Source organism: Zonotrichia leucophrys, chromosome 11 (genome assembly GCF_028769735.1).
Source record: "Zonotrichia leucophrys gambelii isolate GWCS_2022_RI chromosome 11, RI_Zleu_2.0, whole genome shotgun sequence".
NCBI classification, from domain to species: Eukaryota; Metazoa; Chordata; class Aves; order Passeriformes; family Passerellidae; genus Zonotrichia; species Zonotrichia leucophrys.
Genome location: NC_088181.1, coordinates 8,840,931 through 8,863,245, shown reverse-complemented (window position 1 = coordinate 8,863,245; position 22,315 = coordinate 8,840,931). Strand labels below are relative to the sequence as shown.

Below are 22,315 nucleotides of genomic sequence, written 5' to 3'. Positions count from 1 at the left end.
AAGCCAGAGAAAGGATCCATCAGCACAAGCTCCTGCCTAGATCTGTTATCTGCTGAATACCTGCCCTTGCCTGTGATTTATTTGCTTGCTTCAGCTCTAAGCACTAAACATAAACCCTCAGTTTGTCTAAATGGGAGCTGTGGTGTCTCTCTTGAAATGGGTTGTGTGTTATAAAATGTTGAGAGCATCTTAAAAGTTATTTCTTGAGCCCTGCAGGTTCACATGAATAAATAATGCTAAAGCAGCAGAATGCTTTGTTAAAGTCAGCAGCATTCCTTCCATGTGCTCCTTGGTCAGTCTCAAGGGCTGTGCCACAGCAGCTCATCTCCCCTGAAATGGATGGCTCCAGCTTTTTATATTGGGACTTAGAAAAAGTCTTTACCTATCAGATCTGCTCAATTTTTCTTTCCCAAATAGGAAGGGAAAACCAAACAAGCCCACTGCAATGAGAGTGAGCTGTTTACTTATCGTGGAACAGCTGCTGTCAGTCATGCTGTGACATTCCGGTTCTGCCAAAAGCTGCTTCCCTTTGGATATGTTCTCAGACTGTAAATAGCTATAGGCACTTCTAATTAAGCCAAGAAAACCTAATTAGTGGGATTGTTTCCTGAAGTTTATGTCTTGCTGCACTTCACAGAGATGTCACCTCAGTGTGAAACTCCCTGTCCTAGGCTGAGAGCAGCACTGGTGGCTTTTAAGGAACAGCTTTTTGCTGTACTCTGTGTCAGTCACCAGAAAAGGGAAAGGACAAGGATGGCACAGAGAATGTGTGGCTCATTCCATGGAGAACACGTGATTTTGGGCCCAGCTTGCAGCTCTCTTCTCTTCCTTTCAAGGCATATTTCACTCTCAAAAGCTTGTTCAACCTGTGATTGTGGGCTGAGGTGTAAATGTGACAGGAATGTAGGGAAAGATGTAAGGCCAGTCTCAGCTCATATAAACTGGGGTGAATTGGAAGGTATTTGGATGCTTTGAGTGGCAAAGAATGGAAAGGGAATGGAAAGGGAATTTCTTTTGAGACCCCTTCCTCCATGCCAGCAGTAGGCGGGAGAGAGACCATAAACAATCAAATGCAGAAGTAGGCATAGAAATAAAGAACCTGAGGAGTTATTTTCAATGGGAGCTACTGGGTCTTACATTTCCTTTTTGCAATGGCCCCAAACTTCATGGGAATCACACCACTTCCCATCCCTGAAGGACAAATTGTGACTTTGGCTGAGGACATAGAATATAAAAATACCCCTGGAGCCATCCTGTCAGGTTAATGTTACCACCAGTAATAGATCTTGCTGTGCACATTAACGTGTTCCCATCATGCTTCTCTTGGTTTTCCCAGACTATTTTGCTGACCATATGGGAGACTATGAGGATGTTTTGGCTTCCCTGGAGATGCTGAACCTCTCCATCCTGAAGGCCATGGACTACACCAAACGGGTGAGTGCTCCTTCCTGCACCTCACCTTTCACAGGCTCAGAGTGAGTGCTGTAAAATTTGCATTAACAGAGCACATAAATGTGAAAGGTCCTCATCCTCTTCAGCAGTGCTGTGTCCTCCTGCTCTGCAGACAGCACAGCCTCTGGGTCTCTCAGGTGGGGTTTGGAATGCATGAGTTGTTGTTAGCATCACTGAGAGGGCTTTTGGAAACTTCATATTATAAAGCTGCCTTGAAATCCAGCTTCCACCTTGGAGGGCAAACTGCTTGGCCAATAGAGTTACCATGTGTGAAGCTGGTGTATTAGAAACTGGAGGGCTGTGTGCTTGAGGGACTGCAGAGGAATCATGCAAGAACCACAACTGAGACATAATGACCTGGTTTTTATGTGCAAAAAAAATCCATCATGTGATAGTGATACTGGACTATTATAGACAGTGACACTGATCAAGAAGTATATTGAAGTTCATTTATGAATACCTATAAAATCTGAGCTGATTTACCATATAACCATCCCTGCTAAGAGGTGCACCACTCATTTGTTGTCTTACCAGGCTGAGAGAAGTGTTTATAGGGCTTTAGTTAATTTGAAATTACTTTCCTGTCCTTCCACACCACTTAATAGTGCAACTGGGCTGTATCAATGACATTTATTGCCTCAGGATAATCAATCCCTTCTCCTACTTCCACCTTCAGCCACATTTGCATTGTTGTTTTCTGCCATGATGAATAAAAAGCAGTTTTCCCCTTCACGGGTGAACAGTAAGGTATTACACTGAGGGCCAAGCCAAGGAGGAAGGTTTTGCTTTTTCCAAGAAGTTGTAAGTACTTCCCAATCCAACTGCAGCCTTCCTGCAAGTAATCCACATGGGGATCTCCCTTCCATCTATCTTTGAAGCTAAAAGAGAAACTCAAATTCCTCCACATTAAAGAAGTCGCAACGATAAGACATTGCAAAAGTTGGAATGAGAAATGGGAAATTTCTCTCCCTTTTTGCTGCTGAGTTAAGAACTTGATTTCCTTGCTTGATCAAAATTCATCCATTTTGATTTTTGTGAGGAAAGCAGCATGGAAAGTGAAGGTACATATTTAACATGTTGATGTCTTGCCATAATAAATTAAAGGCAGAAGACTTTGGCCAAACACCGATCTTTCTGAAGTGTTAGTGATTTTTTAACAGTTTTATGAAAGGGTTAAAAAAATCAGGACAACACGAATGTTTTATGATTCAGCTTCTGTGTCTGTTCATGTCTCATTTATATTCATTATTAGCAATTTCCATGACCATCAGGTTTGCCAACTATGTATTTTAAATAAATGTTAACATGCTAATAGAGATCTTAGTAATTCATTCCAGCTTGCTGTTCGTGGTGCCTTCCACCACTGCTTTTCCAGAGTGATGTGAATATCTATGACTAATTCTTCTTTTGCAAGAGGAAGATGGTCTATTCCCTGCTTATAAATCAGACATCTAAGCATTTGGGCATTACCTTGGATGAGACATCTGCAGCAGAAGCAGGATAGTTTTTCTTAAGAAGAACACCTTCCCCTCTCCTCAATTCAGCAAATTATGGCAGGATTCACCTGCCTGAATTGCAGCAGGTCAAGGTTATTTACCTAAACCTGAGCTGGTCACCCCATCATGATTTTGTGGAGAGGAGCAGGGAGATCTGGAGCACTAGAGCACCTTCCTGCTGTGTCACTGAAGGATCACAGCACAGACATTTCCCAAGCCAGGTGAGGGAGGGCTGCCCCAGATCCTCCCATTCTCTCATTTCACCAGCCCCTGCGCTGTGCTGCTCTTCACCTGGAAGATTTTTGGCAAGGGAGCAAGGCTCCATCACAGAGAGGAGCTGGCAAAGAAGTATTTAATGAAAAGCACTGTTCCCCACTGTGATTTTGTGAACAAAGTGGTACAAACCTCATCAATGAATTATTCAAAGGCAGGCACTTTGTTCATGTAAAGAAGCAGGGGAAAAAAACCCAACAGGAAAGAAGCTGTTGTGGGTGGTAGAGAAACCTGTCTGCAGTGTTCAAACAGGATATATTTGTTTTAGAAGGAGTTTAAAGTCCATCAAGTTCCACCACTTTGCCATGGGCAGGGACACCTTCCACCAGAGCAGTGGAGCACAAAGCCCCATCCAGCCTGGCCTGGGCACTTTCAGGCATGGGGTGGTTTCCTTCTGCTCCATCTTCACTCCATGTGATGCTGTAACCAAGGGTCCCATGCTGGTGGGGTAGCAGGATGGTTAAAAGATTTCATGGATATTTTTAGAAACACTGGAAGAGGTGAAAGGTGACCAAAGCAGCAGGGTTTTGGTAGAGTTAAGTCTGGTTTTGTGCCCCCTGTTGCTGTCTTTGGCCTTTTCTTGTGGCCAGATCCTGCAAAGGGCAGGTGATGATGCTGAACATTGTGAATTGTAAGCAAACTGCTTTGCTTGTGAGCTGCTCCTGCTTCTCCATAATAAAATACACATTTCCTAAGCTGGAGAAAACTATTGACCATTCAGGAGTGTTCCTATTCCCTCCTTTTCAAACAATGAATTTGGGGCAAACAATAAATGAAGCCTAACCTTTTTCTGTGTTGTCTTTCTGAGAGGTGCCAGCTGACAAGAGGGCACGAGGAACCATGGTATTTAATTGCTGTTTATATTTCTCACCTTAAAAGACAACTGACTATTTCTTGCTTTATAAAAAGAAAAAGCAGCAATTATATCGTGCTGAAGGAACTCGTAAAGTATCAGCAGTAATTAGATTCAGTAGTGGAAGGTCTCACACAGCAAAACAAAATCTGTCATTGTAATTATTTTCCAATACAATGATGTCCGTGCTGCACTGAAATCACTGCCGGTGACAATTGGAAATGCAAAGCTAAATTGGAGAGAAAGGAAATGAACTTTGGGGTTCTAAATAAAGCTGACAGCAGGACATGTTCCTCTATAACTCACTTTTACTGTTGTGTGGTGCAGTCAGCAAAGAGTAGAACCAACATGAGGGGGAAGGAGGTGGATTGTGCCAGGGTCAGGGGGTGTGAGGGGTGGTGGGAGCTGGGAGAGCACAGCCAGGGTGGTGCTGTCCCTGCCTCTCCCCAGGTGAGTCCCCTGCCTTAGGGCACAGGGCCCGCCCAATGCTTCCACCACCCCTGTCAGCTTTGGGGGTGACAGAGGAAGTGCCTGCGCACGGCAGAGGTGGTGCTCACCCCAGGAAATGTGACTTAGCTTGGTAAAAAAACAGTGTGGGGTTTTGAGCCTGAGAGACTCAATTAGTCTTGTTCCTGTCAGGTCCAGATTCCACTGCCAGCTGCACTGGGATTTTTCCTGCCTCCAGCTTCTGCCCATTAAGCATTTTGCACGACTGACCATGGAAGCATCAGCAAGGCTGACCTTAAGTGGTGAAGCAAACTTTAAAAACAAGCTGCAAATAATCCAAAAAAATGCTGAGTGATGAATATTTTCAAGGATGAAGCAGCTCATATTTAAAGTCAAATCATTTTTTCCTGGGGATGCTCCTGTTGGGCAGCAGACAAGTCTGGTGGCTGACCTTGGTGCATGCCCTGTCCCAGATGGAAGGAGAGTGCTTGGAAAGCAAAATTACCCAAAATTGGAGCTGAAATTGCAACTGCCCATGCACGTGCCAGAATGAACAGGCTGCAGGGAAGAGTAGGGTACAGCAGGAAGGGTTTATGGAGCACCCATGAGGATCTGAGGGTAGCCCTGGACCAGCTGCTGCTTGGTGTTCAGCATCACCTTTTGTCCTGGAGAGAGAGTGAGGATATGTGAAAGACAGTGTTTCACTCCCTACTTTCTCACTGCCAGTCTCTCAGTTCTCTCATTTAATGGACCTGGAGAGGAAATATGACCAGGTGGTGACACAGCACACACCCCCTGAGAGCCTTCTCCTGTCAGAGTGCCAAACACCATATGTGTCTTATGGACTGGCACTGTACCCAAAGCAGCTGCAAATGCATTTTCCCCTTAAAATTCATTATTTAGATGTGAGAATATGTAAATCATAAAAAGCTGAGTGCAGTGACCTTCAATACTAGCTGCTGTTGCTCCAGTAGCAGCAGGGAGCCCAGAGGTATCTCCATACAGGTGAATAGGTTTGCATGTTATTTGTGAGTTAAATTGTTCCTGCAGCAATCCACCCTTCTTGTCTCTGCCTTTGAGATGTATTTGCAGTGAACAGGAGATGCTGGGCTCCTGGGGCTCGTGGAGATGCTGCAGCAGATGTGCTCTCCCTGCTGCTGGTCCAGGCTGACCAGGGGGCTCCCCCAGTTTTCACCCCCCAGCAGCAAACTGCAAACTGCAAACTGCACTTGTTGGAGCAGCTCAGTTGCAGCCTCAGAGCAAGAACCATCTGCCAGCAGTCTTAGATGCTAAAAATGGGGGATGGTATTTTTTGTTTTACAGCACAGCCCAGATCAGCAATACAAAGTGCTCTTATTTGCATTCTTACCTGCCACACTTAAGCGTGCCAAAAGTGATGTTGCTCTTTTTTGAAAGATGACACCTCGAGATAAAATAGTCACTAGAAATAATCCTCAAAAAGAACATTTTCCTCCCATCCTCCAGCTAACCTTTTATCTCAGCCTTTCATTTAACTTGAGCAGGTTTTCTCCTGCTCTGCTGGATGGATTTGGTGCTCACACTGAGGGTGTCAGGCTCCTGGGGCAGGGCTGTGCCTTGCCAGGGGATGGACCCATGGCAGGGTGGAACAGCAGCACAGTGCTGGCAGTTCTGAGTTGTGCCCAGCCCAGAAAATGTGAGCTGCTCAAGCTTCTCACAAACCTCATGTTCTGCTCTTGCCTCAAAGTGGTTAAATGAGCAACAGCTGAAGATTTCTGGTCTGGGTTTGAAGGTCATGGGGTGCCACTGCAGTGCAGCACAGCCAGGTCTGAAACACTCCAAAGGTGCAGTTAGAGATGTAATCATGGTGATGGGTCAGTGAAATGGTAAAGGATGAGTCAACTCTCCATGTGTTTTGAATGATACATTTCTGAACAATTTCTGTGTCAATTTCTACAGTGAAAAACAGATGCTGATCTCCAGAAAAGTTATGGAACTTTATAGTTGAAGAATAATCTGAAAGGAAAGGAGGCGCTCATTTAGATTCTCAAAATATATTTCTGCAACTCTTCTCTGAAGCTGATTTAAGAAAATATTGCACCACAAATTAAAACAAAATGTGCTGCTTCAGTTCTGCAAGAGCTGAATTTTCCCTAACTTTTCAGTTCAGACTCCAGACCAGAAAGCTGCTTCTCCGTGCGATGCCATCCGGAGCGATTTTCCTGCCAGCTCAGCAGGGGCTGTGCAAGAGATCCACCTGGGCTGCCAGACTGTGGGGAGCAGGGACTGGCAGGGACATGAATCTTAAGGTCTCTCTTGGAACTTATTTTTAGATTAAGATCCTCATTCACTGCTCTTCTGCTTGTCTGTTGCTGCCAAGTTCATGTCCCCCCATTCTCTCTGAAAAGGAAGAGCATCTTCTCTGGAGGTCTTGCTTGTGCTGTCCTGGCTCCAGCTCTCATTGACCTCCTGCAGAACATGATTTTCCTCCTCTTCCCTCCCATTTTAGGTCTGTTGCTCCTGGGATTTAGGTAAATTGTACGGTGGAGGTGCCAGTGCTGTTGTCTTGCCAAGTAGTCTGAGAGCAGCTTTGAAGGGAGGGAGCAAGTCAAAGCATGAGCATGTGGCACAGCCAGGCTGAGCCTTCAGCAGCTTGACCATCCCACACTGCTACATCTGCAGGGTCCTTTGAGTAGGTCCTGTTTGGAAAACAAAATCTGCACTTTCCTTGGAAAACTGAAATAAAATCTGTGTCAAATTGCTACCTTGTGGGTACTAAACACAGCTAATTAGGAGCATGTGTGAAGCAAAAGGCTGATTTATAGGGAGGGTGTTGAGCAGTGGGAGGCCACATTCCCAAGCCTGTTCCAAGCCTGCTGGGTGAGGGTGCAAAGGGGCCAGAAGCCTCTGGATCCACAGGTGAGCCTGGGGAAGCGCAGCACAGCCCCTGTGTGGGCCAGCACACACCTGTCCTTCACACCCCTGTGGCTGCACCAGAAATGATGGATCCAGGGCAGCAGGGAGGTTCTCTGATAGTGAGAACAGAGAAGTCCTGTGATAAATTGCTTGGGAAGAGTCCATGGCTGGAAACCTTCAGGACCAGACAAGGTAAGCATGAGATGAGAAGAGTCCAACATTGAGATTTGCAGGAGGAGGATTTTACAGCAAAAAGTTTTCAAATCCATATGATGCTGTTGTCATTTTTAAAATCTGAACAGGTGTCTCATTTGGTTTTTTAGAGCTGTTTCGGGAAGGCTGAGGGTCTTTCATATGGTAATGCTTTCATTTATCAACTATTTAAATGCCTGTTCTCCTCAGGTTTCTCCTACTGATTATGTGCCAGGCAATCAGTTTTGGGTCTGCTTTGGAAGGGATTTGAAAGCTGGGGGGAGGGAGAGGAGAAAGAGGCAGGTCTGAGTGTTATTTTAATTATAAGAAAATATCTCTTGGAAGCAAACAGGCAATTATGAGCAACGAATTTAAATCAGCCACTCAGAGATTACAGTGCAACACATGCCTGGTTTTTAAAGGGCTAGGTGGGTGGAAGATAACCTCCCATCATCCTGGATGAGGCTTGATGGGTGTTACATGGCATGGCAATAGGTTTGCTGTTGGGTTTTGCTTTTTTAACTGGAGGAAAAGTGTGGGTGAAATGGAGTTGCCTTTGGTTTCCAACTGAAACAGCATCACTCTGTGGGTGTGCTTGGACTGTGGTTATTAACAGTTGGAGAAGTCACCAGTGTCCCCAGGCGTGGTAATTGTCAGCCAATTTGGCCAGTCTTGCTGGAAGCCAGCCCTGGGAAGCCTTGTTGGTCAGGTTGTAACCCTGTGAGGCAAAGGGAAGGTGAGGGGAGGTCACAGTGGGTCTCCAAGTTCGTGGGTGGTGCAAAATAATCTATATTTTACATCCTGTAGTCTTAATGAGCTGAATAGTGACCTTTAAAAATGCCAGCAAAGAAGCTTTGAGATGTTCAACTACATTAAAACTCTCATTCCCCAGTATTTGGTCCCCACAAGGACATGGCCATGAGAGCCCATTTTTAAGCATCCATTTGCAGTGTCTGGTGAGGGAAACTTGGCACTGTTTGGCAAATCCAAGCACCCAACAGCATCAAAATCCCAGTTATGCTTTGCACAAGTAACACATCCCAGGGGTGTTTTCATTAATCTGTGCCAGAATTTGGGCGATTTTGGGTGGGTTCCTGTGGAAATCAAAAGCTGGAAGCGCTGTGGTGGGGCTTTGAGCAGACTGTGCCCCTATGTTGGCTGCCAGGGTGTGTGGGAAGGTGCCTTACAGACACATGAAAAGCCTGTGGTGTGGAGGAGGAGGGTGGATTTGGGGTTTGGACCTCAGCCAGCAGACCGGAGAACCAACCCCGTTATTTCCTCAATAATGCACGCTGTCCTTTCCCCACTCCTCTGTCATTTTTGAATGTCTCTGTTTCATTTCCTGCTTTGTCAGATCCTGAGCTTTCTGAGGCTCTCCTGAGAGCCATCATCACAGAAATCTCAAGGCCACCCTTTCAATGATGTTTTCACACTTGCTGTTCATTGCAAACACTCAGGCCCCCCTGTTTGCTGCAGCAGAGGTCAAGGCCAGGCAGTTCAGCAAAGAGCTTGTCTGGAAATGATGGATGGGAAAGAGCAGGCTTGGAGATGTGCAAGAGTTTCTGGCACAAAGCAGCTTCATTGAGCAGCAATTATTACATGATCTCCATAAATATTTTAACTTCTCAAGCTAAGCAAGGAGGAAATAACTCTTCAGGGTGGAATTAATAAGACTAAACCTCATTAAATCTCACTAGGATAGTCTGACAAATGTTTTAGTAAGACAATGGGAAGGATCCCTTTATAGCTGGTCTTTTTAATGGCTTGTTTTTGCAGCCCTGAAGAAGACACGTGCTAGAGGAAAACCTGAGGGACTGTTAAAAAACCTCTAAGCATGTGCATTTCTGATTCAGATCCTGAGAGCAAATCTCACAGCTGGGCTGGCAAATGGCCAGTTAGTTAAGTGGGAGAAATAAAATCCCTGTTGTTTTGATTTCAGATCTATTTGGCTTACTGGCCTGTCAAAAAGCATCAGATCTTCATGAACACCCCAATTTTCTCTGCACTGGCTGGAATAGCTTTGTATCCATCCATCCATCCATCCATCCATCCATCCATCCATCCATCCATCCAATGTGCACATAGGGAGTTCAACTGATTTAAATGAATGTGGGAATCACCTGTTTGATTTTTCCTAAAGCTGAACCAAGAATATAGGCTGTGGTTAGGTAATAAAAAATCCACCATTTAACTACACATCTTCTCACAGCTTCAGCATCACCATCACCTCCACTGTGTGGTGCATTTTCCCCAGAAACACTGTGGCTGTGAGCAGGTTTTCTTATGTCAGACAGAAGTCATTAAATGGTGCTAATTGGATGCTCAAGAAGCTGTCAAGAAACTAATGCTCCCATTCCAAACCAGGGCGAGGAATCAGCTCTGTGATCAGTTTCCCCAAAGGGTTTTTTCCATCAGCTCATTTTTCTTTTATGATTTAATACAGGAGATAAGGGCGGGGATAAAGGCCCTCTGGGTTCTTGCAGAGCTGCTCCAGTTGCCATGGAAATAACCCTTGTTAATAGCTTCACCATGAAACAGGGATAATTTGCTTTGGGGAGCTTGGGGTGCTCATGTTGTGCTGCTGCAGGCTCAGATCACCAGCGGTGCTGGGACCACTCCAGTCCCATGAGTGTGGTCATTGCTGATGGAATGCAGGGAGCCAGGACATCCATCCCTGTCTCATGGCTCCAAAAATTCAGTAATTCCTCCCAGAGGAGTCCCATGCTGGGAGATGTGAGCACACAGGGACAGAGTGCCCAGCAGGGTTTTGCCTGGGCAAAGTGCTGTCCCAGCAGGCACTGATGGGTGGGAAAGAGTCTGGGAAAAAGTGGTGCTGTTGAGCCTGGGTTTTGGGGAACCCTTGTTTTACTGCAAATGTTTTCAGTTCTGATGCTGAGTGATTGGCTTCAGGCAGAGCTGATGAGGTCAGTGGCCACTGGGCTGGTGTTGAACTGGTTGGGTCAGTGTTGGACAGTAAGTGCCAGTGTCCCATCTGTGCTGGTGACTGTCAGGAGGTGGAGGAGCAGGGCAGGGCTCAGCAAGGCTGTGTTGGGAAAGGGGCCCTGGGTGCTTCATGCGAATCAGTTGTTCTATTAAAATATTTTTAGGTGTTCTTTGTCTTGAAAAAGTTTTATTACTCTGGGAGCTCCTGTCAGTCTAACAGCATGTTGAGCCCTGTGAATCATTCCAAACCCCTTTAACTTGAGTGCTGGTTTGGCCTTACTGTTGTGGACTAGGGCGCTGTATAATGTGCTGAATTCTCTGGGTAGGGGTTTCCAAAGCACAGGACACACTTTTCATACTTTTTGCCATGCACTGGCTGCAAGGCAACAGTAAAGTAATGTAAGATCATGCTAAAGAGAGAAACTACAGGCTTTGGGTAACACCTCTTTACATCGTGGTGACATGGGAGGGGACCAGGGAGGGCTGTGGGCCAGGGGCTGCCCTGCCCAGGGACCCTGGTGGTTCTGCAGGTGCTGCCCTGGACTCACCCTGCTCCCCGTGTGCCCCTGCAGGTGTACGAGAGCGGCAGCAACGTGGATCAGTTTGTGACGCGCTTCCTGCTGAAGGAGACGGCGAACCAGACCCAGTCCCTGCTGAGCTCCGTGGAGAGTGCTGTGGATGCCATCGATGAGCAAACCAACCCCTCCAGGTCTGCAGCACTCCTGCCCTCCTCTGGTGCAGGAGGGTGGGAGGGGAGGAGGAGGAGGATGCTTTTGTGGGGTGAGGGAAACGCAGCAGACAAGGGGAGCAGCAAAGGGGAGCTGGGCCTTTCTCTTTGCCTCCCTTCCCAGCTTCCTGAACTCTGGGGGCTTTTCTCCACTGCTCTGTCCTGCCCTGTTCCTTCCTCTCCTGCAGTCCCCAGGGTCACCCTTAACAAGAGTGTTGTGTGTGGGGATGCAAACCAGGGGCAGCACCTGGCTGGGCTGCACTGGGTGCACAGGGCTGCAGCTCTGGGCAAAACACAGCCTGAGGTGGGCTGGGGACAGCCCACAGGAACAGATTCCCATGCCAGGGATGCTGCCCCTCCTGCCAGAGCACTCAGCAGGTGTCACCATCCAGAGGGAAAGGGCGCTTGTGCGCTGAGGACAGGCAGCTCTGTCCCCTTGTCCTGTGAGGGGCTGTCCCCATGCCAGCAGCCCAGCACACACCACTGAGCTTGGGCAGCACAGAGGAGATCATCTCAAGGTTTCCTGAGTGCTGCCAGGGCTGGGCTATAAGGAGTGGCAGCAGCAGAGGCAGAACCTCAGCACAGCCCCCTCGGTGTCAGTGTCACACAGCACCCCAGAGTGCCACTGTCACCAGCTCTAACCAGGACAGGTTGCCATGGAAACCTGTCTGTCAGACCAACCCTTCTCCTGCTGTTCCTTCAAACCAGGAGGCCTTGGAATGCTTGCAGGGAGATGTTTTGGCTTCCCAAAGCCATGAGCGGGCAGAGAGACACATGGAGAGTGAAATCCCAGCTCCCTCCTAAGACAGACTCTGTGGAACACAGCGAGACCTGGGCATCTCTGCCACCATCTCACCAGCTTTTCCAGCAGGAATGCTGTGGGTTTCATCATCTCACATCCCTTTCTTCTCTTTGTTCTGTGGCAAACCTTGTACAAAAAGAAGTAGGAGCTCCAGCAAAACAATGAAGAGGAAACAAACCCAACATCAGGCAGAGCAATTAGAGCCCATGAAAGACTTTGCTGGCTTTTATTTGCTGATGTGTGGGCCCAGATCATAATGGGGAGTATTGTAGTTATTTTCTCATGAAGATAATAGCTAAAAAGAAAAACAAATCCTACAAAAAAATTATCTACTGCATCCGCATGAAGACAAAGAGGTGGTCTAAAAAGCATGAAAATAAAGGGCTGTAGAACAAAGTGCAAAGGCAGAGGTCCAAGATGGAGACACCTCATTAAATTCTGATTAAAATAAATCTCTGCCTGTTTTTGCCTAATTTCCTGTCTATTGACAGTGGATAATCCAGGACCAGCAGTGTTATAATTGCACAGCCTATAGCAAAGGGATGCTCCTGCACCCTTTATTGTTGTTCCTGCTTCCTTATCTTGGAGATGTTCTTTGGGACCTGCACACTGTGTCCCTGTGTATATGGTGGAGCCCACACAGGCTGATTTACAAGGTAGCTGGGGAAAGAGTGCCCAGGAATGGTGCTTAGGAGGAGCCAGGTGCCAGGGGAGGGACAGGGGGGCAGGGAGATGCTGGCTGGTGTGGTGCCCATTGGGCACTCAGCATGTTGTCTCCAGCTGGGAGCTGCTTGACTAACAAAGAGGAGCCAGGGCTCCCAGGCACCTCTGTCAGCAGTCAGATGGCACAGAGCTGCTCTTGCTGGAAGGAAACACTGGAAATCCTTTGAGCTGCTCAGCCTCTCCCTCTCTGGCACAGGATTCCTGGTGGTGGAGAAGAAAGGAGAGGGTCACTCTTCCCCAAACCCATTCCCCTCTCACTCACATGGATGGCAGCTGCAAACCCTTGTGAGGATGGCAGATCTCTCATGTTCTCTGGCTTGCAAATAAATGAGGGCCTAGAGGCACATGGCAGATCTCTCATGTTCTCTGGCTTGCAAATAAATGAGGGCCTAGGAGGAGCACCAAGGACCTGCTGCTGGATGGTGATTATGGATGCTCCATCTGTGGAAGTGTTCCAGGACAGTTTTTTGGATCTATGAGAAACCTCCAGGCCAAATGGGCTTTGTAGACCCAGACAAAGAAAGCATGCTGGAGGAAATGATACAGTGGGTGTTTCCATTCTCCAGGACAACAGCAGCTGCAGTTTGTTAGTGGGATACGCAGCCTCTGCTCATGGGCAGCCATTCAGGCATGGGCAGTCTGGGTGGCAGCAGCTTTTCCTGCCTGAAAGCCACCAAAGGCATTGGACTGCAAAACCAGCCTCAGTAAGGTGCAGCTGGCTGGGCACAGGGGCCTGAATGCCCCATGTTGCAGGTGTCTGTCTAGGACAGAAAGAGGCCCTGAAGGCTGCTGGTGGTGCCAGGAGGGCTGTGCTGTTCCATAAGCAGGAAAGAAAAGTGATGTCAGCCCACTGACATTCCTTTGTTTCTCACCTCTCCAAGGGCTCTGGCATCATGGGCAGAGCTGCCAGAAAGGAGGCTCCAGTGCTGGCTCCCCAGGCTGGCTCATGCCACTCTGTGAGTGCCAGCTCTGCTGTCCTGACCCCCTGTGTGCTCTCTGGTTGCAGACACTACCCCAGCAAGGATGGTCATGGCCTGAGTGACACCTGGTATGACAATTCTGTCCCCAGCTACTCTCCCAGCACCTGGATGGTCCCCAGGGAGCAAGGAAAGAGCCTCCAGGCTGGTAAGTGCTGGCTGCCTGGGGTGGCTTGGAGCACTCGGGTGCCAGCAGCAGCACAGGACTCTCAGAGGATGCCTGCCCTTACTCCATCAATGTCTCCTGGCTCTGTGCAGGTTCCCCTGACACCAAGGCAGAGGGGCTGGAGGGGCAGATCAACAGGCTGGCCAAGCTGATTGGCAAGCTGGAGGACAAGGTAAGGGCCAGCATTTCCCTGTGTGGGGCTGTCCTGCCATCCCAGGGACAGTTCAGGGACCTTGCCCCAGCTGTTTTGGGGCAGGGATGAGGATTTGGTGCTGGGGATGTTGGCTGCAATGGGAGCAGAGGGAACTATTGTGAAGGGTCCTGACTGGAGGTGCAAGTGGCTCTTGGAGCCCGTTCCCTGTGGAAGAGGGGGCACAGTCATTGCAAATGGTGGGGACAGAAAGCCACCAAGCATGGAGGGACAGCAGCCTCAGGGAATCCACATCCCCTCTGCTGCTTGTTGCCCTTTTCCCAGACGCTGTGGTTTGACCTGCACCAGCGGCTGTCGGACAGCGAGAGCACGGCCTGCGCGGTGAGTGTGCCGTGTACCCCGTGGGTGCTGGGGTGCCCCTGCAGCACAGAGCCACACTGGGGGGTCACTGTGTTCCTGCGGTCTCACATGCTGTGTTTGGGGGCCCTGCAGTACCTGCTCCTGGTGAGGAACGAGATGACAGTGTCACACAAGCACCTGGGCGAGTTCTGCAGCTCCCTGAAGCAGTACCTGAAGAGCGTGGCCGGGGAGCGGGACTGCTTCCAGTGGGTACCAGCAGCAGCTGCCTCTTGGGGGCTGGGGAGATGGGGCTTGGCGTGGGATGGAGTGGGGACCAAGCAAAGGACTGAGGAAAGCAGCCAGGATTTGGCATGCAGTCACACTCAGCCACCAACACTGCTTTTGCATGGGCTGGGGAGTGCTGGGATGGTGACGGGGCTGCCCCTAGCTGGGCTGCTGGGGCTGGGTCCCCCCTCAATAGCCCACCCAGGAGCACACCTGTGGCTGCAGAGGGGGGAGGGATGTCCCACACTGGGGGCTCACCCCCTCTCCCTGTTTCTGCCAGTGTCACTGCAGTGAAGCTTCCTGATGGGGTCACCTTCATCGTCTACGAGTTCTGGGAGACTGAAGAGGACTGGAAGAGGTAGGGAGGGCTGAAAAAGCCCATTTTGGGAGGCTTGGTCGTGGAGGGCTGTTAGAGCAGCTGAGTCCCAAGCTCTGTCCCATCTGACAGCAGGACTGAGGAGCTGTCTGTCTGTCTGTCCTGGGGCTGTCCCTGTAAACAGGACAGGGGGCTTGGGGTGGGTCTCTACACCTCCCAGCTGGGAGTGCCTTTGGATGTGGTGATGAGCAGGGTCAGTGTCCTGAGACAGGGCAGGGTGCTCTGCACAAGGGGAAGTGAGCAGGATTGCAGGCACCCAGCCCTGCCAGAGCTGGGTGCTGTGGGGGGCTGGGTTGGTGTTTCTGGGGGGCTGGGTGTCACCCACTCTCTCCCACCTGGGCACAGGCACCTGCAGAGTGCCACCTGCAAGGGCTTCCAGCACGTCAAGGTGGACACGCTCAGCCAGCCCGAGGCCATCTCCAGCGTGGCCGTGCCAGGTAGGAGGGCAGCCACTCCAGGGGGTGGGGGACAGGGACCCATAGACAGCCAGCACCTCTCCAGTTGTTGGGGAGCAAGGGTGGGCAGGGGGCATGGTGTGAAGGACAGCACGGGCTGAGCTGGCAGGGCTGGGGGTGGGTTCAGGGGCTGGGCAGGTGTGACCCAGCGATGTTCCCCTGCAGCTGCCTGGTGCACCCTGAGCCGAGAGTGACGGTCAGTGCCAGGGGCCTGCCAGCACCTGCCCCTCTGCGGTGCCTGGGGGAGGTGTCAGTGTGACCTGGCTGCAGTGAAGGAAACTCCCCTGTGTGTGTGTCCCCCACCCCAGAGAGTCCTCCCTCAGCCCCCCACCACCTGGGGCACCTCTCCCTGGTGTGGGTGGTCTCAGGGGAAAGAAGGACTGCCAGGGAGGGGCTGGCAGGGTTTGGGGAGGGGGACATCCTCAGATATAGGTAGGCAGGGAGGGGGGCAACGGGTGCAGGCACGCAGGCCCTAGGAAGGAGGGATGGGAATGGGAGTGGGAGGCTGGAGCCCCCCCTGAAAGCAGGGAGTGGGTTGGGGGTCTGTGCAAGTCCCCAGGGGCCACCCTGCAAGGAGACTGGGGGGTTGAGGCTGTGCCTGGTGTGTGTGTGTCCCTGCAGGGATGGGGACCCGTGCCCCAGGGGGAGTCAGGGTGGTGGTAGAGGGGGGTTTCCCTTCTCCCTAGGTGCCCCTTAATCCTTTCCAGCTGTGGGGGGTCCCCAGGGGTCTCCTTTGCATGTGCACAGTTGCAGCTGGTGCCTTGTAGGCGTGAGAGTGGCTGCCTCCCCTCCCTCCTGGGGTCTGTATTTGTGTGTCTGTCCATCTGTGCCAATCCCACACCCACCCTGCCGTGTGTGGGGGTCCCTCAGGGTGTGTGGCACAGGACCTTTGCCAATACCCTCTCCTGTCTTTATTAGCCACTGTACAACGGGGACGGTGATGCCAAATAAAACCGCCATGGGATCCAGTGGTGTGGCTGTGTTGGGGTCTCTGTGCGGGGCAGGACGCTGGGGGGTCACGGTGGGGACACAGTGGGGACACAGTGGGCTCTGAGGTCCCTCAGCGCAGCAGCCCCAGCACGGCCAGGGCAGCGCTCTGCCCGCAGACAAAGGCACCGCCGAGCACGGAGAGAACGCCCCAGGCGATGAGAGCAGCCCTGCAGCGACACGAGCAGAGGCTGCCGGGGTAGAGCTGACCTCAGCGACAGCCACCCCTGCACCCCAGCTCCTCTGGCTGTGCAGCTCCCTGCAGGCTCAGCCTCCTCTGCCCCGCTCCCAGTCGATGGCAGAAGAGCCTGGCAGCCCCTGCCCACTGCAATGACACACAAACCTCGGTCAAAAAGCCAGCAGATGCCACCACGCAATCATTCCCAGTTCTGCTGTGCCCAGTGGCCCTGCTGATGGAGCAGAGACCCATATCCCCCCACCCTTGGACACAGCCACTCCCACAGAGCCCCAGCTCCATCCTGTCCCCACGTGCTTCCAGCCCTGTCCCCTCCCCAGCCCCAATCCCCAGAGCCCTGGGTCTGCACCTCCCTGCTCCCTCCTCCCCAGGCACACAGCCCACCTCACCCCAGACCAAGCCCCTGCATGCAGCACTCACCCCAAAGCAGCTGCTCCTCTGCTGCAGGGTCCTCAGCACCGTGCTCCTTCCCAGACTGTCCTGGGCAGGCTGGCACTGTCCCCTCGCAGTCTCCATCGCCCCAGCTCATGTCGGCCCCTCTCCTCATGACGGGCTCATGCTCTGGCAGGTCTCCCCAAGGGACCTCCTCAAGCTTTGTCACCCACCTGGGTGCCCCTGCTGACCTTGTGCCTTGGCCCCTCCAGCACTTTGGCACCCTTTGGGACACCCTCACCCCTCCCTAGATGTTCATGGGTCCCCAGAGCACCCTCCTGACCAAGACCCCAATGTCCTGGAGTGCTGCCTCCACTCACCACATAACCTCTGTCCTCCCTCAAACTCTGCTGCTCCCCCAGGGGCACCACAGACACACTAAAGCACACATCCCAAATTCACCAGCACCATGTCAGGTCCCCCTTACATGGTTGCTGTGCCCCTGCCCCTCCAGACAGGAGCAGTGATGGAGACACACCATCCCAGCACAACAGACACCGAACACCTGATGGTCTCCTGTCTTGGGGCACCCTGCCCCTCTGACCCCCACCCTGACCCCACCCAGTCCCCACCAGGTGCCCCAGCGCCACCAAAACCCTCAGCTGTTCTGCCCCTAAAGTCACTCTGGTACCTGGGCACCTCCTTGATGTGTGGACACAGCCCTGGCATCCAGGAGCATGCCCAGAGCACTTCCCTCCACACCTCAATTCCCCTCCTTTCAGGGTTCCCACCTGGGAACTGCCCAGGGGTCTGCCTTGGCCATGGCCCATGGGACACCACACCCTGTCCCTGTCCCTTCCCTTGCCCCCACCACCGCTGAGCAGGCAGACACTCACTTTTTGCGTGGCCCAAGGCTGCGGGTCCCAGTCAGGCACACGAGGCACAGCCCTGCTGTCAGTGCAGAAGCTCAGCCCCACACAGCACCCGTCACTGCACTGTCCCCCCCAAGCACAGCCCTGCACCCCCAAAACAGGGCCAGGACAGGCCACTTTCCCCTGCAGCAATGCCCTTGGCACCAGTGTCCCCCCACTGCTTTCCTCCCTCCTTGTGCCTGCTCTTGCCTGGGAAGATGAAGATGAAGAAGGCGCTGATGCCCCCGATGAGCTCGATGACTTTGCCGATGTCGGGGACAAAGAGGGCGATGCCCAGCGTGGCAGCCATCCAGGTGACCGTCAGTGCCACCCGGCCCCGCCGCTCGTGTGCCTCAGACGCCGCCATGGCCCCGCGCTTCGGGGCTGCCCACAGGTCCTTCACCACGGACCTGGGAGGGAGGATTGAGGGGCTGATGGCACCCAGGGGAGCTGCACTGGCTCGGGGGACACCCAGCTTGTCACCCTCCCCTCACCTGCCCAGCAGCACCACAATGGGGTAGATGGTGACGATGGAGACACCAAAGAGCAGGCGGGCGACGATGACAAGCGGGTCATTCCCTGGGTAGGACATCAGGACATCGGACGCCACGGCCTCGCCGAAGGTCAGGTAGCCATAGAGCCCTGCTGACAGGGAGGGGGGTGGGCAGCTGTGCAGTGAGCAGGACAGAGGAATCCTGAGGAGCAGGGATGAGGCAAGGGGAGAGGGAAGCCCGGGGCAAGGAGGAGTGAAGGGTTTGGTGCTGGGGTTACCAGTGAGGGAGTAGATGAGCAGGCAAATGAGCATGGAGAGCACAGAGACGGTGACCCAGTGGGAGAAGCTCTGGTTGCGCATGCTGCTGTAGATGGCCACACATGCCTCGTGGCACTGCAAGGCAAGGGGATGGTGCTGGGGCCCCATGCAGGGACAGTCCCCACCCCCAGCATCCTCTCTCACACCTATGGGTGCCCTGTCCTGCTCTGCCCCATTCCCAGCACTTGTGTCCTGCCCCACAGCACCTCTGGTGACAGCCACAGGTCCCCTTTCCTGCAACCTGCCCTTCAAGGGTTGGCATCCCTATGGTCTGGGATGCCATGGGGGGCTGCCAGCACTGCCCTGGCAGCTGCAGCCAGAGGGGCCAGGGTGACCTACCTGGAAGCCAAAGCAGATGGTGGGAATGACACTGAAGATGGAGGTCCAGGACAAGGACCTGTGGCATGTGGAGAGGAAGCACAGAACAAAAGGCATGAGGCTCTCATGGAGAAGAAACCATGCCATAAACTGGGCAGCCTGGATTGCACCCTGTGGGAATCTCTTTCCCAGTGATTCTGGGAGAAAGGGGTATTGCTGCGGTGAAAGCTGGGGCTGGGAGCTACCACCCACTGTGAGCTGCCCCCAGCTCACCCCCACCACACACAGGGCCCAGTGCCATTCCTGCCCCACCTCACCCCTGCCCCCATGTCACTGCTCAGGCCATGGAGCTCAGGGCAGGAGGGACATGGGGCTGACCCTCCTACCTGGAGGGCTGGGGCGGCTCAGTCAAACGTAGGCTCTCTGCCTGCAGGTAGTATTTCAGGGTGACGACCAGAGTGAGGTAGCAGGCAGCCAGTGTGCCCAGGATGCTGTCAGGGCATGGGAGAGCATCAACACAGCCAGGAGGAAGGGAGGAGGGGGGTTCCCACAGGTTCCTAGGAGGAGGTAACCTGGGGTACAGGGTGCCTAGGGGTGGGCCACCACAGGGATAGCCCAGGTGGTACCTGGAGTACTTCTGGAAGCCGATCTCCCTGGGGACAGAGAGTGGGAAGATGACGAGGACACAGAGAGCTGAGAGGGTGAAGCGCTGGTCCACGTACCAGGGGGGCAGCTGAGGGGCCCCGCTCAGTGTCCCGTTGGGGTACAGGGAGTCACACACTGTGGGGGGCAGTGGGGGGGTCAGCAGCACCTTGAAAGATGGCCCAAGGAGGCCGGGAGCATCACACCATGGCAGAACCAGGGAGCCCCATGTCTTCAGAATTTCCAGGAAAACCCTGGGGGTGACCCCAGCCCACGTGGGACCACCTTCCCCCCACTCCCCAAGCAAGCCCCAAACACAGTGAAGGGAAACAACTCACGTTTCTCCAGCTGGTCGCCCACCACCCTGAGGAGGGCCACGGAGATCATGAAGAGGTTGAGGAGGAAGCAGACCTCGCAGAGCTTCCCCACGGCCGCCCCGCACACGGCCCGCACCACGCCCTGGTAGGTGGGCTGGGCGCTGAGGGCCGCGGCATAGCCCAGCACGGCCAGCCCGCTCACCAGGAACACCAGCGAGCCCTGCGGGGACAGAGCCGGCAAGGAGCGCCACATCCCCTCCATCACCCCCAGAACAGGGCAGGACACAGCAGGCCCACGGCCAGGGACCAGCTTACCGGCCAGATCACCTTGTGGGCCTGGGTAACAAAGGTCAGCAAAAGATGGAGACACGGTGGTACTTCGGGTTTAGATCTGGGGTTTTGGGGCATGTACGGGAGCAGACACCCATTTACTCTGAGTCGAGCTACAAGCCAGCTACAAGTGTGGCTTCAGCTGCAAAGAGCATCCCTCAGGTGGCACCGCAACACCACCCTAAGGATGTGGCGGGGGTCGGGACGGGGGTGCCGCACGGAGGGGGTGCCCGCAGCTCCCCGAGCAGCAGAGCAGGTGCGTCCCCTCCCTCCGCTCCCTCCCCGGAGCGGCGCCCCTCGGCTCCCTCTGGGGCTGCCGCAGCCCCTGCCCCCGAGTCCCCCTTACCAGCTCCACCAGGAGGGCGGGAACAGCCCCGCCGGCCCTGCCGAAGGCCCAGGGGAAGCTCAGCAGCCCCGCGCCCAGCGCAGACTTGAGCAGGATGAAGACCGCGCCGGCGGAGGAGAGCCCGGGCGAGGAGAGCCCGGCGGAGCCCCCCGCCGCCGGCAGCAGGGGCCGGCCCTCGCCCGCCGCCCGCTCCATCGCGGCAGGGCTGTGGCCCGAGCGCGGCCCCTCCGCAGGGCCCCGCGGGGGCGGCGCGGGCAGCGCGGACCCCCCGCCCCCGCGGGGCTGGGGAGGGGGCGCCGGGGGCCGGGCGGGAGGCGGCGGGGGAGGCCCTGGCAGGAGCCCAGCCGCGGACAGCCCCGTCCCGCTCACAGCCCCGACCCCTTCGCAGCCCCGTGCGGCACCCCGGCCCTCAGAGCGCTCCGACGGAGCACAGCCGCCCGGGACTCGTGCTCTCACTATCCCCGAAATCATCACCACGGGGCTGGGCGGACTGAGGCCACCCTCATCCCGCTCTGTTCACTCAGACATGAAACTGCCACCAAAGGGCATTAGGGAGTGCCCCGGGAAGGGTGAAGGAAGGCAGCTGCAGCTCTCACCCCTCGCAGCTCGCTGGGTGCAGGATGAGGCCAGCCCCCCTGCGTGTCTCCTAAACACCTAAAAGCCCACTGGTGCTTTCCTGCACTGGGACACTCTGGAGAGGAGCCATCCCATCCTGCTGCTTGCTGCGCACAGGCAAAGGGGATGCCAGGATAACAGGATGGGGTGACTGATGCTGCAGAGGACTGCACGGAGGAGGCTGCACCCCACAGGAATGAGGCGCCCATTCCCCACACGGGGACACACAGCAGCTCTGTGCCACTCCTGCCCATGCCACTGCCCCAGGGCTCAGCACACAGGCCCTGGCCTTGGCTGACAGCCCCTAATGCATTTTTGATTTCCCAAACATGTGCCCTTCTGATCTTGGTAAGACGGATAAAGAGACTTTAATCAGCTGCTAGGAGGAATTATGGATGGCTAATTGTGCCTGCCACCTCCATTACATCTCTGCCGCCTACAGGACTTATAAACACTCAGAAGGGCCCTTCCAAGCCTTCATTAGCTGCACACCAAAGGCTTCGGAAATAATTGGCCTCTATGACTTAGAAATTGGCCACTGGGCTGTAAAATACCAGCCACTGGGAAAGGCTCTTAATTCGGACTGGTGCTTTGATACAGCTTGATTCTGGTTTCAAGGCTGCAGTGGAGCTCTAATCTCTCATTAGTGCTGTGATGAGGAGCAAGTCTCCTCATTAGCACCGACCTGAGAAGTGGCACCAAAGCTCTCCAGTCTCCCTATGATGGAAGAGGTGCAGCTCATCTCCCACACCAACACAGCAGCCCCAGACAGCTTCTATGCTCAGTGGCTCTGAGCTCCCTCCCTTATAATTTCCTCCTTTTCTCACATTTATCTGGGTGCTCCAGTCCCTGGGCTGCAAGCCATAACCTGAGGGTCCCTGTGGGTTGGCAGCTGTACCTGATGCTGGGTCCCTGTGG

The 22,315-nt window shown here is 53.4% G+C and overlaps 2 protein-coding genes across 2 annotated transcripts in view; one reads left to right on the top strand and one right to left on the bottom strand.

Annotated features, from left to right (window-relative positions):
• The window catches only part of NECAB2 (N-terminal EF-hand calcium binding protein 2), a 69,651-nt gene extending 53,131 nt beyond the window's left edge, over positions 1-16,520 (top strand). The window contains exons 5-13 of the mRNA XM_064723161.1: positions 1,337-1,434; positions 11,124-11,260; positions 13,810-13,928; positions 14,039-14,118; positions 14,422-14,478; positions 14,590-14,702; positions 15,002-15,079; positions 15,443-15,534; positions 15,718-16,520. Coding sequence (XP_064579231.1) covers positions 1,337-1,434; positions 11,124-11,260; positions 13,810-13,928; positions 14,039-14,118; positions 14,422-14,478; positions 14,590-14,702; positions 15,002-15,079; positions 15,443-15,534; positions 15,718-15,746 — 803 coding nt within the window. The 3' untranslated portion in view covers positions 15,747-16,520. The remainder of the gene's footprint in view (positions 1-1,336; positions 1,435-11,123; positions 11,261-13,809; positions 13,929-14,038; positions 14,119-14,421; positions 14,479-14,589; positions 14,703-15,001; positions 15,080-15,442; positions 15,535-15,717) is intronic.
• On the bottom strand, positions 16,452-20,977 carry SLC38A8 (solute carrier family 38 member 8). Its single transcript, XM_064723162.1, has 10 exons — positions 20,783-20,977; positions 20,128-20,326; positions 19,774-19,927; positions 19,534-19,638; positions 19,169-19,226; positions 18,790-18,904; positions 18,513-18,663; positions 18,229-18,428; positions 18,004-18,058; positions 16,452-16,709 (listed from the first exon to the last, which is right to left on the bottom strand). The coding sequence occupies exons 1-10, from the start codon at positions 20,975-20,977 to the stop codon at positions 16,613-16,615; spliced, it is 1,329 nt and encodes a 442-aa protein (XP_064579232.1). The 3' UTR covers positions 16,452-16,612.
• Between the last annotated feature and the right edge of the window lie 1,338 nt (positions 20,978-22,315).

Bases quoted from the DNA above. Each gene is read 5' to 3' on its own strand.
- SLC38A8 (XM_064723162.1), bottom strand. From the start codon at position 20,977: ATGGAGCGGGCGGCGGGCGAGGGCCGGCCCCTGCTGCCGGCGGCGGGG. The intron at 19,639-19,773 runs GTACCACCTGGG...ATGCCCTGACAG, and splicing joins GGCTTCCAGAAGTACTCCAG to CATCCTGGGCACACTGGCTG. The intron at 18,429-18,512 runs GTGAGGGGAGGG...CCTCCCTCCCAG, and splicing joins ATTGTGGTGCTGCTGGGCAG to GTCCGTGGTGAAGGACCTGT.